The sequence below is a fragment of the Rhincodon typus genome, chromosome 14 (genome assembly GCF_021869965.1).
Source record: "Rhincodon typus isolate 14 chromosome 14, sRhiTyp1.1, whole genome shotgun sequence".
Lineage (NCBI taxonomy): Eukaryota > Metazoa > Chordata > Chondrichthyes > Orectolobiformes > Rhincodontidae > Rhincodon > Rhincodon typus.
The window spans coordinates 48,609,768-48,629,253 of NC_063345.1; the positions used below are offsets into that span (position 1 = coordinate 48,609,768).

The following is a 19,486-nucleotide window of genomic DNA, read 5'->3' on the forward strand; positions in this document are numbered from 1 at the left end:
GTCCAAAAATGAGATTTGCATTGCAAAGATATCCCACATGTGACAGGAAGATCATCAACACATTTGCCAATCCCTCAAAGATGCTCCATCATCTGGTAAGGGAAGCTAGCACTTTAAGTTTCAGAATAGAGTTTTACATGCATCTATTCAGCAAGTATTTCACTGTCCATACCAACCACAAATCAATGGAAAAGGAAAGCTCACATAGTACACTTCCACGACTACAATATCTGCTTCTGAAGATCCAAGATTTAAATTTAGAAGAACAATACAAACCAGGTTCCCAAATGACCATCTCCAATGTTCTTAGCCAACTGCCAAACTCTTCAATACAAAAATATACCTCGATGCTTACAAGTGGATATCGTCAAATCGGAGTTCAAAAGATAGTCTCCATGTTGAGTTCTTTCAATTGGTCATCTCCAAGAAGAACAGTTATAGCAAATTAGGCCTGATGATATAAAGCAGCTATTATCAGTAGGTGGCTGAACATATTCATTCAATGTGTCCCTGAACGAACACATTCTTTCCGGCCATTTAGAGACATAAATAGGGCTCTCTAAGAATTCAGACTTCTGAGACAAACAATTAGTTATTTCACAAACTCTACATGGAAATTTGCTTCATCATATATACATAGGCATGGAAAAAAAAAACAAGAGATTGGCTCATGAATCTGCCTATTGGACCAGTATAGAGAAGGACACCAATCATCTGAACAAGTCATGTGAAACATGGCAACTTCATCAACCTCAGTAATCCACATAAAATTTCTTCCAAGCCATGGTGCAAGTTCACAATTGCTAATTTTCCATGTCCGAGAATGAGATTAGATCCTGGTGGTTGAATATTTCAGCAAATTCCTTTTTGACAGACCAATCAAGGATACCACCATTGCAACAGCCATTGAAACAGTAACTACAATATTCAGTATGTTTGGTGTTCCTCAACAGATTGTGTCCAAAGATCCACATTATGCTAGTGCATGAAGTTGGGCATTCAACACATGACTTCCTTTCCCCATTATCCTCCATCTAATGATCTTGCCAAGATTGCTGGATATCCATGTAAAATCTATATACTGCTCCTCAAGAAAATGGTTTACCCTCACCCGCAGCTTTCATGTTTGGAAGACACAGCTGGAGTTCTTAACACCCAAACATATGTGCAAAATGCACTTTTGGAAAGAAGGGAGAAAATGGTACAAGAGAATGATCAGTCATTCAGACATTACTCCAACTTGACCTAGGGTAAAGCACCAGAGAGTTTGAGACTTACACAAATATATGGGTTTGTAGAAAAATACTATGATGTTTCACCCAGCCTGTTTTATGATGTCAACATAAACAATGGTCACATCTTACAGTGAAATAAATCACTTATTGGATTTATACACAACCAACCATCCATTGTAAAGATGTTGACACTAATACCAGAAGTATCGTATGTGGAACAACCTGACATCCATAATGCATGGATGTTTACAATGACAGATAGCACACCACAGAGTGAAGGGAAGTCACTGGGCTTGTTATTCAGACCTTAGGCTATTGCATTAGGGACACGGGTTTGAATCCCACCATGACAGATGGCGAAATTCGACTTTAATTATGAAATTCTGAATTAAAGCTAGTTAAATGGCAATCATGTGTCAATTGTAAAGATCCATCTGGTTCACTAAAAGTCCTTTAGGGAAGGAAATCCATCATTCTTACCTGTCTGGTCAACATGACTTCAGATTCACAACAATGTGGTTAACTCTTAGATGCTCTCTCAAGTGGTCCAGAAAGTCACACAGATCAAGGGGCAGTTGGGGCTGGGCAATAAATGGTGGTCGGCCAGTGACACACCCATACCACGAACAACTAAAAATCAGTTGCACAGCTGAGTCATAATAACCGCATCAGGACTGGATCCATTTATACTGTACATCTGCCAAAGCATTATCTTAACATATAAAGATAAGGCACAGATTGGAATCCTTTATCCTACTTATCATAACACTTTTCCAATAATTCAAAAGGGAAAAGGGAGATGCTATATTACTGCATAGATCTCAAATAGACACTATATCTTTAAGACAACTAAGTAACATCATGGTACGTGATATTCCAATATGAAAGGTCTCTAACTTACCCTGTTCACTTGATGAATTAGTCTGTTGGCAAGCAGCCAGTGAGCCTGCTAGTCAATTGGTCACTTAGTATACCATTCAGCACGGTCTTCTCTAGGTGACCTAGGATATTACTGCTGGTCAGGCATCGACACTGCTTTGCTGATTTCAATTTGGATGTTGATTGTTTTCATACCATGTTGGTATTCTCAAAACGTATAACTGATTATCAATCCTATTAATTTACACAGCAGTGAAGCGTATCCATAGTTTTTGGTCAGGGCCTGTTTTATTATCTTTTGCAAACAAACACGTTTCTTATCTACACGAACCTCCCCAGTGTTCAGTAACTCCTGCACAAAAAGTCAGACAACCACTTAGAAATCTTAATTTTTGCCTTTCCTCCTCCTTTCTTGGACCTCCTTTATGTTGAGCCTTCTTAACCAATCTAGGATTTCCAACTTATTAAAAACAGTTAGTTCCATTTGGATTATTTCAAGACAGCAGAAGGAAATAATCATAATCATGCATTCATTACTACTTAGTCATTTTGTTTCAAACATTGGCATATTTTCATTTCCCATCTCACCCAATTGTTCTTTCAATATTACAGCACCAAAAATATTCTTTGCTTTGATAGTTAACTTACAGAACTGTTCACACATTGCTCTGATTAGACTTTGAGTAGTCAGTTCAAGACGGAGGCAAAAAGTGACTAATATTTGATACTGAGTGAAAAATATTTGTGTATTTATCATTTGTGGAAAGGGAGCAGTAGGATTTTCAGCTCAGAACAAAAGTGCATTGTTTTAAAGGTTGTTGGATCACACACTTCCAAATTCAAGAAAACAATAAAAATTACAATTTTTTTCCACATGGGCTTTCCTTGTGCAGCACTGTTTCACATGATGTATAATTGAGAAAGACAATTGCTACTCACAATACAATAAAGATAGGAGGACTGACAGTTTTTTTAAAAAAAACATGATCAAAAGGGTAGATTGCATTACTTGTTGTTTTATTTACTCATGGAAGTGTGGGCACTGACTAAATCAGTGTTTAATTCCCAACTCTAAGTTCCCTCAGGAAGGTTTGTTTTCTTCTTGTCACAGTACATGTGACATACAATGCCCACCATGCTATTAGGTCAATAGTTCCATAAGTATGACAAAGTGACAATAAATAAATGGAACTGCGATATGTTTTCAAGTCACCACACTTATAGACTTGGAAGGGAACTCACAGGTGATGTTGATCCCATATGCCTGTTGCCTTGCCCTTCTAGGTGGTAGAATTCACAGGTTTAGGAGGATGGCTTGGTGATTCGTTGCTGTGCATCTGGTTTATGTTACAAACTGTGACACAGTCCACGGTGGTGGAGGGAGTGAATGTTTCAAATGTCAGACTGGTTGCCAACCAAACTGCTTTGTCCTGGATAACAGAGTTTTCCTGCCCACCTCTCCCCCAAGTGTTGTTGGAGATAGACAAATTCACTGAGCATTAAATCAAATTCCTGACTTATGCCACGGAGGACGGTCTCATGGCTTGAGCCTCTTATGCCAAAATTACTAGACGCTGGACTTGGGGCTGGATATTATGTACCCCTACCAGGTATGTTTTCAGTGTGGCGGGGAATGTGAAGTTGGTCAGGTAATCAACCTCTTCTCCTATCCCGGAACTCAACTACATAACAGAGGATTGACAGCTACTGTAGTCAGCAGTCTGCTCGCCATTTGTAAATAAATAGTTAAGAGTCAACTGACTTAGATAACATGATGCCCGTACCAAAATATAGCTGGCACAGACAGTTGAACTGGAATAGCAGCCCACTTTTTAAAATGCCTGGAAAGGAATGAGGGGAACCTTGTTCAGGGGTGCGGTGCATACATCACGGGCACTTTCCTGAGATTCCACACCATGTTTACTTTCATAGCACCTGCTGGAAGGAAGCTGGCACCCGAGTCCCTTTTCCATAATTTCTAGGATTCCACCGCAGCAAATATCCCCAAGATTTGCTTTGACGCCATCTAGAACAAAGTAGCCTCCCTGACTGGTGCATTTACTCCCTCCACCACCGATACTCAGTACGCACTACTGCTACTATCTACAAGATGCACAGCAGAAATTCACCAACGATCCTTAGGTAGTACCTCCCAAACTCATGACCACTTCCATCTAGAAGGACAAGAACAGCAGATACATGGGAACACAACCACCTGCAAGTTCCTCTCCAAACCACTCGCTGTTTTGACTTCAAAACATATTGCCATTCCTTCACTATCACTGGATCGAAATCCTGGGATTCCGCACCTAAGGGCATTGTGGGTAAACCTACAGAACATGGACTGCAGCATTTCAAAACAGCAACTCACCACCACCTCTCAAGGGCATCTAGGGACAGACAATAAATTCTGGCCAGCCAGTGATGCCCATGTCCCATGAGTGAATAATATAAAAAATTCTTCAGGCCTCTTGCTAGCAACAACAACTACTTAGCTCTAGTGTTCCCAGGAATAATGGAACTGCTGACCAGATTGGCTGTAGCATCCAAAGGCAGCAATTCTTCACGAGTAAGGGGTGAAAGTACCATCAGTCAATTAAACTCACCCACAGCACGCTGTGGCTGCTCAGAGGGCATCTAATGGATGAAATGGATTCTAGCTGACATTTCTTCTGGGGCATAAATTTCTGCTCGTTTTGTTGAAGCCATAGCACTTGCATAAGTAGTCCAGTGAAATGTACCCACTTGTCCTTCAATGGAGAGAATTTGATTATAATATTGTATTGTTGCTCACGATCAAGGGGAGATGGTCACACTCTGTCTTGATGGAGGAGGTCATTGCTTGGCATTTGTTGGTATTAATATTACTTATCCCCTGACAAGCGTGCTTAGGTGCACGATCCAAAACATTTTTCAGCTTAAAAGATCTGACAGTGAAATCAGAAGGGAACAGGAAGAAGCAGCAGAACAAATCTAAAACAAAGAAAATGTTTGAACTGCCAGGGCCAATATATAACATTGCAACTACTCTCAGAAGTTTGGTACAGTGGAAATCAAATTGCTACCATTAGTCATAGTTGAGCTGAGAATAAAAATCAGATATAATACCATGTTAAGAATTGGAGTACAGCAGTCATTAGCCTGCAGCAGATCTTACATGACATTTTACTTGACTTGTTCAAACTGACGTAAGCTGATTAAATTAACTGTGACATTTTGTATTTTTTAAAAAAGGTGCACTTTCAGATTTTATTGAAGTAAAATGTCTAATTATAAGCTAATTGTATAAAAAGTTTGTTACTTTATTAGATTATGTTCCCCGAATTTTTTCATCTCCACCACTTCCACAGCTGTCAAAATTCAACATTATTTACCCTAAGTATAGAAGCTTGCAGAGTTCACTTTAAATTTACATTAATATAATTTAATTTTTGCTTTTGTCTTGAAAAAACATGTATATTTTTAAGATACTTCCTATTTTCCAATGCTTAAACTGCTTGAAAAAGGTCTATTTGCTGTCTAGCAGAACAGACAGTGCCATACTCCTAGATCCTTGCTGCTCAAGTCAGCTGCAAGCCTAGTCTGGAATTAATTAACCTCTGATCATTCTCTTCCTGTGGGAAAAACCCAAAAATAATTGCTCAAGGATGGACGATATTGGCAACCCTGCATTTATTGCTCATCCCTCGTTGCTCTGAGAAGATAGAGCTGGACCTTCTGTTGAAACCATTGTCATCCTTATCACAACAGTGCCATTACAGATGGTGTTAGACAGGATTGTGATGAAGGATGATAAAGAAAAGGTTATTTATGTGCAAGTTAGAGTAACGTGTGGCTTGATGAGGGAAACTGGAAGTGGTGGGGTTCCCATGATGCTTCCTGCTGTCATTCCTACACCTGATGGAGTTCATCTTGCGTAATTATAGTTTAATATACTCTAGCATGAATCTTCTGCAGTGTATTATCATGCCCATTTAGGTTAGAGAAGCAGTGCAAAAATAAAGTTGTTGCTTAGCAAGCAATCTTGGACATGTGAATGGGTTCAAATGAATAACTCTTCCAGAGTGTTGGAGAAATTATTGTATATTATATTTTCTCTTTCCATCTAATGATGTTCTATGAGTCCAAGTGCAGATAGATGGCCTACCAAATCTGCCTCACCGAATGCTAAGCTGTATCATTGTAATGACATAGTTCCAAGTTAGAGGCAGGTTTACAGGTTCAAAAGCTCAAATAATTCGTGACATACACTCCAGTAGGAGAACAGTTAAAATTAGAGGCTTTCCTAATTTGTTACACGCCTCTTTTTTTCCTAAGAGGAGCTAGACTAGCAGACTTGCCACCAACAGTTTGATCTTGGTATGATAAGCTCTTAAAGATTCTAGTGTGCATGCATGCATAACATAACTAAAATACCTGGATACAATGTTTAACCACAATTGCATTCAAAGACCTCTCATGACAAATATTGATCCAGCTTACTTCTATATTATGTAAACCCTCATTGAAGTTATTCCTATATTTTTGCACAAATTTTGAAGAAGCATACTCCAGATGAGATTAACCTATAAGGTCAAACAAAATTTGATTATAGATACCAGGGTCAAGAAACCATTAAAAAACTCAAAGTGGGATGAAGTACATAAATAGCATCAATAAACAGCATCAAATTCATTTATTTGTAATGTTTTAAAACTTATATAAAATGAATCAGGATCAACTAGAGGCCATTTGAGGTACAATGCTTGAAAATACAGTACGTCAGACTGTTAAATATTTAAAAATTAATATCAAATGTGTCATAAATTTGGACATTCAGCATCTGCAGTTTTCCACTTTTGTATCAAAAATATCATGTTGTATTGAAGCTTTGAAGTACTTATTACGATCAAGATGAATTTTAACTGCATCAAACTCCTAAAGCATTCCATAGTGATAAAATTAGCTTTCCCCAGCTCCACTCTCCCTCCCCAAGCTTCAGTGATCATTATAGTACAGCAATGGAAAATTCCAAACCATAGAGCACATTAAACAGTTTGGCAGAAATGCTGATTTGCCAAATGCATCTTTCAAAAACAGGTTCCAGCAAACCTTAATAACCTCAAGCAGTGTCTCCTTTATAGGTAGCAGCTTAAATAATAGATAAAAATTGTTCAACAGACTTGTATGCCATCAATTTGCTTGCTAGTTTAAAAAAAGTGTTAATTTTGAAAAGATCAACAGTTCTGGAAATATGTACGAGAAAAGATAAGAACAAGTATCATTAGCCCAATAATCACTGCAAGTCAATCTATCATCAGATCCAACATGTTAGATGGATTGATGGTTGAGCAAGGCAAGCTAATCCAATGAGTATGTAACTTCACAGACTAAGAAGGTCTTAAACTTGATTTATTTCTGAGTTAACTGAATTCAGCTAGGCTTGTGGTTACATCCCAATTGGCTGAAGCAATCTTGCTGAAAGTTGCTGCATTAAGATGATGATGCTTGTGCCTGAGCTCACTCAGAGGCTGAACTCTAACTGTTATGTTCAGTAGAGGCTTACATATGCATAAAAGCCAAATACCTAATGCACCACAGGGCAAATCAGTATGATGGAATTAAATCACCTTCAGAAGAGAAAGAAAAAAATATGACAGGAAGTAAAACAAGAGAGCCTGGCAAAAAATTCAGATAGAAGAACATTTTTTGAAACTCAAACCTTGAGTAAGTTGATGACCACCAGATTTCATTGCTCAAGGACAGAAAGCTAAGTAATTCTCTCTTCCCAGAGCTGATCCTAAAAAGGTGGTAATGTTCCAAGATCACAGTCAGGCTAACTGTGGCAAAAATTGATTAGTCATCATGCAAGTGTCCCTCACGTTTGGCATATCAGAGCCTGTCACTAAAATTCTCCTCAAACGACAGGTAGCTCCAAATTCTTGGTATGCACACGCAAGTGCATGAACACTAGAAAATAATATTTCTTGATGTTTACACTTTCCCTCCTGCTTTTGTTTCATTATTGCTGTTTATACATTTTCTGCCTCATTATGATATTAACTTCTGTAGGTAGTGGAATGTCCTTTTTAATATGAAATAATAGCTCTTTTGGGACACTGAAAGCAACTCTGGCCAACTGAGTGGCATGCTGGGAAAACTGGCAAACTGAGTAGTGTGCTGGAAATTGGATCAGGCCAGACAGACAGGTGTGCAAGCTGGTTACCTTGATTGATTATATTGAATAGGTGTTAATAAGACAATGGAACAGAGATGTTAAGCAAGGAAGTTTGCAGCATTCACTGCCGAACTGAATCAAACCAGTCAGACGTGCAAGCCATTCACCTTAAATCAACTAGTGAATGGGTTGTTTGTGAGGCAATGTTACTAGGTTTTGGGTGGAATTGTAGATCCGAGTTTCAGTGGAACTGCTTTTGAGACAGGTCAGCTCAATCAATCGGGGAAATTACAATATCCAATACTGTCTTTGGTAATATCCTTCCTGAGACAGAAACCCAATTTAGATTGTGTAACTAAATTATGCTAATTACATTGTTACATCAAACTGCTGTTAAGCCATTGTACTCTGAAATAATCCGGATAATTAGTTAAAAGAAGCCACTCAAATCAGAGGGGTCTCACACACACTCCAGAGAACAACAGGACCAAGCAGCAGGAACCTTGGGAGCAAGAAAAACAGTCTCAACTCCAGTTCGACCATCTGTTATCGGGGAAGTATGAGCTTTTAAAAACTGTTTTGGAAGCTCAAGATGTTAAACTAGTGTGGTGGCATAGAATTGTAAGACTGGAGGGAAAGATGGGTTTTGTAAAGTTTTGTTTACGTATATCATGTGTTTCCACATTAATAAAACACGTCTCTGATAAACGACATTTAGTGTAAAACAAGTCCCATGAAATAAGCAAGTCGATCAGACCACAGGAAAACAAAGCTTACACTTCTCAGCCTCATGGACTCCTACTACATCTTGTTGCCATTCTGGGTTCCTCACAACATAACTCCACAGCAGTAAGGTGCACGCTAAAACCACTGTACAAGCTTCACGCACATGCACACGCACACTTTCTACTCACCGTGCAGAAATTGTGCAAGTACAGACCTATGTAGGAAAACTTCAAGGATTCCTGACATAAAGCAACTACTTTTTTAAAAATGGGTAAATACTATCATTTTTGTTCCACTTGTATGATTTTCTGTGGTCATTTTTTAAAAAATTACAATACCTTCAGCTTTATACAGGGCCAACAACAGTACCAAGAAATTATGAATAGTTTTGTTGACCAGTTTCCACGTACTAATGATGATGATATCTTTATATGTTAAAACAGGACTTTTTGATAGTTATTTCTGTTTTTGGTACTACCTGCAGTGTACAATGTCCTCGCTCTATATAAAGTAAGCTGTCACTAACATCCAAATGCATGTGATGATTTCTGCACAATGGACCCCAAAAGATGATAGCACTTTAGAAGAAAGGAAGGGGAGAAAAAAAAAGACATTTTTCCTTAGGCTTCAAAATCTAGTACACAGGATTGGGTCTCAGATGTTTAACTCGGTAAGCATCCATTCCAAAATGGCCATAGCAGCGTAGGCAAGATGCTCTACCATATACTTCATTACCTCATTTAAAAACAAAAACTGACACAATTTGGAGAAATACTACATGCAGAAATGTCATTAAAATTAGAGAGTAACATCAAAAATAGTCAAATTGATTATCATGAACTTATGAATGATCAGTAAGATAATAACCCAGTTAACAGTAGTCACCTGCATTTAGATAGACGGTCAACTTTCCTGAATTTTGTGACAACAATAATTCCCAAGTGGTACAGCTTATTGACTAACTATATTATTCAGGAATGACTACTTTTAAGCTTAGGATTTACACCAAATGATGGATAAATGTCACATAAATGCCACAGAATATGAAAGAAAGAAATGAAGGGGAGCTCATTTAATAAAAAAAAGTGCTGTAGCAAATGTAAATGCAGAAGCTACGTCAAGCTAAGTGATTACATTTAATATGTACAACAGTACAAACTAACAAAATGTGAATTGTTTTCCCCTTTACAGAGTGATCACATACGGAATCAATTTTCACTTAGGGTAGTGGAATTAAAACATTTCACGCAAACTTGGATGGTGGTACAAAATTATTACATACTTCTGGACAGGTGAGCTTTCATTTACTGTGTGTACCTTGAAATATCTGAGACATATAAGCAACTTTCCCTTGGAGATGCATGACTGTGCAGCTGCTTTGAGGGTCCATTCACTCCAATCTACCACTTCCTCTGGTAGTTCATTCCATATACACACCATCCTCTCTGTGAAAAGTTGTCCCTCAAATCCCTTTCAAATTTTTCTCCTCTCACATTAAACTTATGCCCTCTAGTTTTGAACTCCGCTACGTTATGGAACAGACCTTTTCTATTCACCTTATCTATGCCCCTTATGATTTTATAAAGCTCTATAAAAGGTCACCCCCCTCTCCCCTCCACAACCTCCTATGCTCCAGGCAAAATAGTCCCAGTCTATCCAGCCTCTCCTGTAAATCTCTTATGCACCCTTTCCAATTTAATAATATCCTTCCCTTGGCAGGGTGACCAGAACTGTACGCAGGATCCACATCCTCCCATCTTCCCTAAATCCCTCTATTTAACTCAATCAAGTTCCCTCCAAGCACTCTCCATCTTTATTTGGAAATATTTCATCATTATTTCAGCATAATTGGGTCAAAATCCTAGAACTCCCTCCTTAATGGTATCAGTTGTCTAACTAGTCAAGATGGACTGCAGCTGTTCATGAAGGCTGGGCATCACCAATCGCTCAAGGGCTATTAAGGATGGGCTGTACATGCTGGCCCCAGACAGCAATGCCACATCCCATGATGAAAAAAAAATTAAAGGAGAAAAGGAGTTGAAGATCTGAGAGATCTTGGTCATGAACAAAACTTGACTGCTCCAATCATAAAACCAGGAGTCAAACTATATTTTGTTCCAGGAATGTCAGACACTTTTCCATTTCTATGGAGATCTTATAATTATCAAGACCTAAGTTGTGTGACATGAATAGCAGTCAACATCAGTCTCTGAGTACATAGTAGCCTTAGCCTACCATGGTAGAATATCTGAAGGCTATTAAGGCAGCAGAGGAAGTGCACAAAAAAATCTGTCTTTTAAAAAAAAACATAGAATTGTTTGTTTTTCTAGTTTTATCGAACACAGTTTGGCAGACATAAAACATTTTTAAAACAATAGTGTTCATATAAGAACTTAAGGACTAGGAGCAGCAGTGGGTGATTCAGCCTCTCGAGCCTGTTCCACCATTCGAAATGATCGTGGTTAATCTCTTCAGTTTCAACACCAATTTCCTGCATGCTCCCCAAAACCCTTCAAATCATGACTAACTAAATACCAGTCTATTTCTTCCTTAAATTTACTCAATGTCCCGGCATTCACCACACTCTGGTATAGTGAATTCCACAGATACACACTCCTTTGAGAGAAGTAATTTCTCATCTGTTTTAAATCGGCTACCCCTTATCGTCAAACTATAACATCTTCTGCCTCGCAAGACAGAACATCCACTCCATGCCGAACTTGTCAATCCCTTTATCATCTTTTTTAGCACAATTAGATATCCTTTAGGACAATCGAAATGAAGGAGTTTGGTGGTTGGTGGAGGAGGGCTGGATACATTAAAGTTGAATCATATAATATTGTCTCATGAAACTTAGTTTGAGAAAATACAACATATGGATAAACATTCAACAGATTTACAGTTCCAGCTAAACAGGCAATATTTTTTAATATTGTGCCTCAATTAATGGAACAAGCATGTGTCTACAATCTTTCAGACTTCTCAATCTCAAAGGATCATACATCACTGTTTTGTCATTCCTTATGCTTGTTAGAGAGGTACAATTAAGTGAAAATACAAGTGAAGATTACATTTTGGGGAAAACGTGTACAGAAGTTGCTGAGTTCTAATTAGTGGAAATATTACTCAAAAATACTGCCCAGGAATGTAAATATGCTACATTTTGGTAATGTGGTAAGAAATTAGGAGCTTTACGCAGATTACGATATCAGAATGGTCATCTGCAAGGTTAAATTGGTGAATTCACGAATAGTATGGAGTACTGTGGGTGCAGTGTACCAACAAACCCTATTTTTATCTTGTTGGCTGACTGTTAGTGAGCTATGTACGTTAGGGAATAATTAAGGGTAAAGTAGTCAGTCAGTCAGTCAGTCAGTCAATCTGCACCCACATGCTTCCTCCAATCATTTAGACTGTAAAATTGTTCAGGGAAATTGCTGCTGATTCCTTCCTTCTGCCACAAAGATGGCTCAAATCAGTTGCAGAAAATCAATGTTCAAACAGTTACGATTAGTCACAAAACTGTTTTTCACGTACCTCAACCTCCAGCATTTTGTCTCAAATAATTCACTGACCTATGCTTTTGCATCCACTGGTCTTCTGTATTGTTTCTCCAGATATCCAAGTTCTAGACTATTTAAGTTCACTTATTCCACCTATGAATTATATCTTAACTTGTTCATTCTGCATGTATATAACATTAATTATTTAATCATCATGACACCAGGATGAGAAGGGGCTCCACAGCATTACAAAATCTGTGACAAATCTGGACCCTGTTAAAATTCATCTATAGGAGGAGCAACATAAATGCCAGGAATGTATTATTAAACTTTTTCTGTGTTGACATGATGCTAAATCCTAGAAACTGGCCAATATAGTCAGTTTCAAAGCTGTTTGACAACCGATTTAGTGTTCATATACACAAATAGCATCTTCACAATTAGAACAGACAAGTGTCCTCAATTCCATGCATTTACACAATGTAGTTCAGGATTTATGTTGCTGTAATTGGTCATTATCAAAATATAAACATAATTATCTTAAAGTAAGAATCAGAGATACTGGCAATTTAAAGGGAAAATAAATTTACCATTGGAAACATTTATCTTATAACCTCACTTACCACATTCCATACTGAGGTGTTAGGATTAGAAATGTTTTATTTACACACTATGATTGACAACAAAGAAGAAAGCTGGAAACCACAGGAATGTATCAACGGACTGGTCAGGTGGGCAGAAATGTAGCAAGTAAAATTCAATGTGAATAAGTAAGGGGAGATAATACGTTTGGGAAGGACAAACAAGGCAAGAGAATACAAAATAAATGAGAAATGTGGAGGATTGAAGGACTTTGGGGTTCGTATCTACATATTCCTGAAGGTAGACAGATAGAAAACATAGTTAAGAAGGCATATAGGATACTCCATTTTTTTTAGCGGAGACATAGCATTAAAAGCATGGAGTTTGTGTAAGAACGGGATAAAACACAAGTTAGAACACAGCTAAAGTATTGTTTACAGTTATGGTCAACACATTACAGGATTGAGTGCCCACTGGAGAGGGTGCAGAAAAATTTCAGGAGGATGTTGCCAGAAATGGGGAATTTTAGCCATGAAGTATTGGACAGGCTGATTGCGGAGCAGAGGAGTCCAAGAAGATTTGATTGAGGTGCATAAGTATTGTGGAGGAGCCTAGACAGAGCAGGTAAGAAGGACCTATTTCTGAGAAGAGAATCAAAAATTAGAGACATCAAAAATTGGTAAAAGGCAAAGAGATTTTTTTTCACCCAAATGGCTAGGAGCCTAGAAAGTGTGGAAGCAGAAACCTTTAATATTATCAAATAAGGATATGTGCTTCAGGTGCCATAACATACAGGACTGTGTCAAGAGCTGCAAGGTAGGATCAGAGTGTACAGTTTTTTTTCACACTGTACAGATACAGTGGTCCAAATGGTCTCGTGTGCTATAAATCTTAGTGCTTCAATGCCTATATCACCTTCTCCCTTCCTCTTCTGCTTTTAGCTACTTGCAGCACAGCTGGTGACATGAGCTCTGTCTTCATAATGGTAAAATTATGTAAATGCAGCAAACCATTACGAATTGTGACACATACTCTGCCCAACACGGGGGCTTCTCCAGAGCAACTCTGCAGTGAAATGAATTCACACTGCCTTCATGGTATGCATGCTGTACATGCTGGAAGGAGCCCAATGCATACGAGTTCATGGTCATGGTCACCTTCACATCAGCTGTCCTTGCTACACTGAGGTTGCAACAAGCAACAAATTTCAATGAAGGCATCCTTACTGAAGCACACATATTTCACGAAGTGCTTCCTTATTAAGATTGATTCGGGTGAGGATTGCTGTGGATACTGTGGGTGGATGTGCCTTGTGTGGAGACCCTTTCCTCCCTTCTCTGCTCTCTTCCTGCAGCTTGCCCTGCTCTATGCCTCCTGCTCATTCTTCCTGTAATGCTGTATTCGAAGGGGAATGCTTTTAGAATCACAGAATCATACAGTACAGAAGAGGCCCTTTGGCCCATTGAGCCAAAAATATACTACAATCTACCTCGACCCACTTTCCTGCACTTGAGTCTTTTTAAAAGTTGCAAAGTTTCCTGCCTCAACCATCCTCCCAGGCAATGCATTCCAGGCACCCACCGTCCTCTGGTTGAAAAAAAAGAGGTGTTTTTTTTTATCTCCCCCTCAAATTCCCTCTAAATCTCCTGACTTTCACTTTAAGGTTATTCCCCCCTTCCCCTTCAAACAAATCCTTCCTTATTGCGTGGTGATCAGAACTGAACCCTTTACGACAGCTGAGGCCTAACCCAAGTTCTCTACAGTTCCAACATGACATCTCTGCTTTTATTATCTATGCTATGACAGATAAAAGCAAGCATCCCATACACCTTAAACATCCTATTAACCTGTCCTGCCACCTTCAAGGATCTGTGGACAAGCACCCCAAGGTCCATCTGTTCCTCCGAGCTTCCTCATGTCTTGCCATTCACTGAGTACTCCTTTGGTATTGTTCTTCCTTTCAAACTGCATCACCTCATTTATTAGGGTTAAATTCCATCTGCCACTGATCTGCCTGACTGTCAAATCTGTTTATATACTTCGGTAACTTAACACCTTCCTCCTCACTGTCAACCACCCGGCCAACCCTTGTGTCATCCACAAACTTACTTATCAGACGCCCCATGTTCTCATCTACATCATTTATGAATATCACAAACAATACGTGATCCAGGAACAAAAAAACAGAAGCTGCTAGAAAAGCTCAGCAGGTCTGGTAGCATCTGTGAAGAAAAATCAGAGTTAATGTTTCAAGTCACTGGACTTCTGTTTCTTGTTACTGATTTACAGCATCCCCAGTTCTTTCGGTTTTAATAAGCGACCCAGCACTGAACCCCGTGCTAGGCTACCACATACTGCGCTCCAGACATACAAACAACCTCTACCACCACTTTCTGTCTCCTGTCACTAAGCCAATTTTAGATCTAACTTGCCAAGTTACCTTGTATGCCATGAGCTTTTACCTTCTTTATCAGTTTCTCATGTGGAACCATGACAAAGGCCTTGCTGAAATCCTTAAATACATTAATCTCCCTACCCTCCTCCAAACACTTGGTTACTTCCTTGAAAAATTTCACTAGATTTGTTAGGCATGCCCTCCCTCTGACAAAGCTTTTGACTATATGCATGTGTAGGTGCAATTAGATTCTGCAGAAACCTTGAAGTCAGGACCAAGTCCTTCAGTGTGTGCCAGACCATTCACCTGTAGACTTTTCATCCATGATTAATCAAAGTCTAAGAGGGTATGTAAGCATCTCTCTCCATTGAATGTAATTCTGCATGCTGTTGTCAATCTCCCTCACTCCTGTTTGTAGTGATGTCCACCCAGCCAGTCCTTCTGAGCTGTCTGTTTTTCATAGTGTTTTATCTCCTATGCCTTCCATCATCTGGGTCTCACCTGCTTTTACCTCATATTCGTACATTCTCAATTTCCACTTCTTCAGTTCAGCAAAATGCCCATGAGATACTGGGATTCAGGTCTACTGGGGACAAATTCACTGGTTTGTTGCTCTGTCTAGCTAATTCTAAAATTTAAAAGATGTAATCCTTTTCTCTTCAGCCTTATCGAAGTCATATAGCTGAAAGCTGGACCAATCAACAGTAACAAACTACTGAGCTCTTCTGTAGATTCAGCAACGGCCAACAGAAAATTAGCAACTACCTTGCAAGTCGTTAATGATTCTTTTAAATAATGTTGGTGGGGGAGCCTTCCTGCTGCTGAATGCCTGTTCAGCCATGCATGATTAAGAGAAGCGATCCAAATAGCAGCGCTGGCATCAAATTAGCACAGCTCACCTGACTGACATGTTGATTTGCCTGCTCTGCATACTTCTATTCATGCCCACTGTGCACATGGTTGCACCCTCCCAATAATGCATTAAGCACGATTCACAACAGAACTCTTCATGTATGCCATGGACCCTGTTTCAGATATCTTGGGGAGTTCAAGCAGCCAAAAAGGCATCAAGAACCGAAATTTCACAATCTAGCTCGTTTTAGTAAAGATACTTTTTGTAGTCGTCTTCCGGTAAGTTTCAATTCAGAAACAATGATAATACATGCACACACACAAATATTACTTAAAAATTTATCGACTATGGAATGGTTTAAAAAAAAAGTCAATTCTTGTCATTTATGCCATGGACAGTTTGCATGCAAACACCAGCATAGGTACTACTGTAAGAAGAAGCAAAGACCATGTAAATACATAACATTGTTATGCACTTTATACCCTGTATAAAGTAGATATAAGCTTCCCAAAATATCAAATGCCATCTAATACACATTGCAGTAGATGTTTTTCAGGCAAAGCAGTGTTATTTAAAAAAAACTAATCACTGCTCTCAGGAGTAAACAAGCTACGATAACAAAGTCATGAAGTTTAGATTTAATATTTACCCAAATAACATAAAGACAGCTGCAGGCATCAAGAGAATCTCATTGCACGCAATGAACTTGAACAGGCTCTGCTGGTGTGTTGTCATTTTGTCTAAAAAGGATCGCACCCATGGCATGGAACTAGGGCCAATGATCTACAAGAAATGAAACAAAAAAGTTGCTGACAGTATGTTGCCTTATTCATCACCCATAAAAGCAAAGCTACTTTCTATTCAGCAATGTATTTCAAAAATCTACAAAAATTTCCTGGTCATACACCTTTAATAGAAAGTCAGGCAAATTCACAATGTCTTTCTACACATTTGTTGCAGGACAGGATACTGCAAAATACCTTTGTGGCACAAAACAGTATGCCATCAAGACTATGCATTATTAAAACTTCATCTGTTTTGTGTACAGCATTTCGTTTAACACCGATATAAAAACGTCTAATGCATAATTGTGATGGCACAAGATGGAGCTAAATGTCACATTTTAAGATTCAAAAGCTGAAAAGGAACACCACAGAACAAGATTGCCTTCAGGAAACTATCGAGACTGAGTTAGTTTCAAATCAATTTTGTAATGCAACAATTTAGGCACTTACAGAAGGTAACACTTCTTATTTAAAACACTCAACTGATTCCAGAAAAACAAAGTAGAATAAGCTGGCCTGAATAAAATACGTCACAGCTTTAGACTTGACAATTTCACTCAAAAATTAATTCATTTTTAATGTGGTGACCATTACACTTGACCTTTAGTTAGGAAAGCAAAGACTGATTTTGAATTTTTTAAAACTTCAGGAGTATGCTGATATCAAAGTGATACTTTTGGCACAGTGCATTACATTTGAAGTTCCCAATTATTGTAATAAGTGCAACATTTTTCAGTCAGTCACACCTTCATACTCCAGTTTACTACATCACTTTTGTGGACAGGCCCAATTTGTTGATTTCAATTAACAGGCTATAAACTCCTGAAAAGCTTTTGTGCAGTCATCCAGATAAGCACACAAACAGTTTTTGTAAGACCTCAAAGCTAAATAATGGTGTTTCTTTTGCAAGGATATCATTGATTCAAAACTATCAAAACAGAGAATGCCTCTTCAACAAAACATTTTGCTAACTTTAAACACAAAAGTACCTGTGCAACTGTCACAGTGTAGTTTTTATTTTCTCATTTTAAATGTCATAACTGATTAATTGATATTGTTTACAGTTAACATGATATTTAATAAAAATATAATTTATAAACATAACTACAAACTTAATCTTCAAGAAAGCAAGTCAATTGAGACACTGATTTATTTAACAAGAAAAAAAAATCCTAAACTATTTTACTGGTAGACTTCAATCTGAAGAATAGTATTTAAAAAAAAACAAATTTCTTATGTCATCTCATACTTTTAGATAGGTGGAGACATGACTTCAAAGCCCAAGCCCATTTATCTCAAAACAAATTGCAAAAGGACCAACTTAATTCAGGTTGGCTAAACAAATACCCTATCTTATAACATAAACACAATCCTTCGAAAACCTTTCATAGCATTGATCACAATAACTCAAAAGGACAAATTATTTTACAACAAGAAAAACAGAAATGTTTTGAATGAACAGGTTTAATCTTGAAATTATCATGAATCCTTTTTTTAAAAAAACATCAATGGCACTTTCGCTACTGAAATCTTAATATCTGCACCACAAATACAAAACAAAAAAAAATACGAAGGCAAGAATTTGCTTTGTTTGAGTTACAAATGCTCCAGTTTCAGCAACAGATAAAGAGAGGCATGGGCAAATTAGATGATGTTGTGGAGATGAAACAGGTCTTAGTGATGGATTCGACAAGGGATTGGCAGCTTATCTTGTGGTCAAGTGTAGCACCAACATTGCAAACAGTCTGGTACAGCCTCACACATACGCAAGTGTTATGATCCCAGCTGAAGGCAATACCAAACAAGTCAGATTCCAGAGTCAAAACAGGCATGATAAACTTCAAATTCCATTTTTTTGCAATTTAGTTAACATGTATTGGCCAGGCACCAAACATAATAGCAAGATGGACAATAAACTGTTCTAAAACGAAAAACTGCTTGTGATTCCTAAGTGTCTGTTTTTCTGCCCATTGTAAAAGTTCCACCTAATTCCTGGTATTTAGGATCTTCCCAGATAGCTTGTTAACCCTTGAATTTAATTCACATATCTTTTTTGGAAAGGCTGTTTGAACTCTGTTCCAAATAAATTTTTGACTCATTCTTAGATTTAAGAAGTCAGAACTTCACAACACTGAAACCAAAACCCACTTATCCCTACTTTAGAATTCAAGTTCCCAAATTATGTAAATTTTCATCATGCCTCCAACAAGGATAAAAGGTATCTTTAAGAGATATTCAATTTCACATGTCCAATGTTGTTAATTGTACCTTATATTAACGGTAATAATATACTTCTATTAAACACACAGGCTTCCATATCAAAGATAGTAGGAACTGCAGATGCTGGAGAATCCGAGACAACAAGGTGCAG

General features: G+C 38.1%; 1 protein-coding gene across 6 annotated transcripts in view; it reads right to left on the reverse strand.

Annotated features, from left to right (window-relative positions):
• Positions 1–19,486, reverse strand: part of LOC109915162 (transmembrane protein 33-like) — a 137,943-nt gene that overhangs the window by 64,076 nt on the left and 54,381 nt on the right. For all 6 annotated transcript variants that reach the window (XM_048605384.1, XM_048605387.1, XM_048605385.1 and 3 more), the window contains one exon: positions 16,980–17,113. In XM_048605384.1, the coding sequence (XP_048461341.1) occupies positions 16,980–17,113 (134 nt within the window). The remainder of the gene's footprint in view (positions 1–16,979; positions 17,114–19,486) is intronic.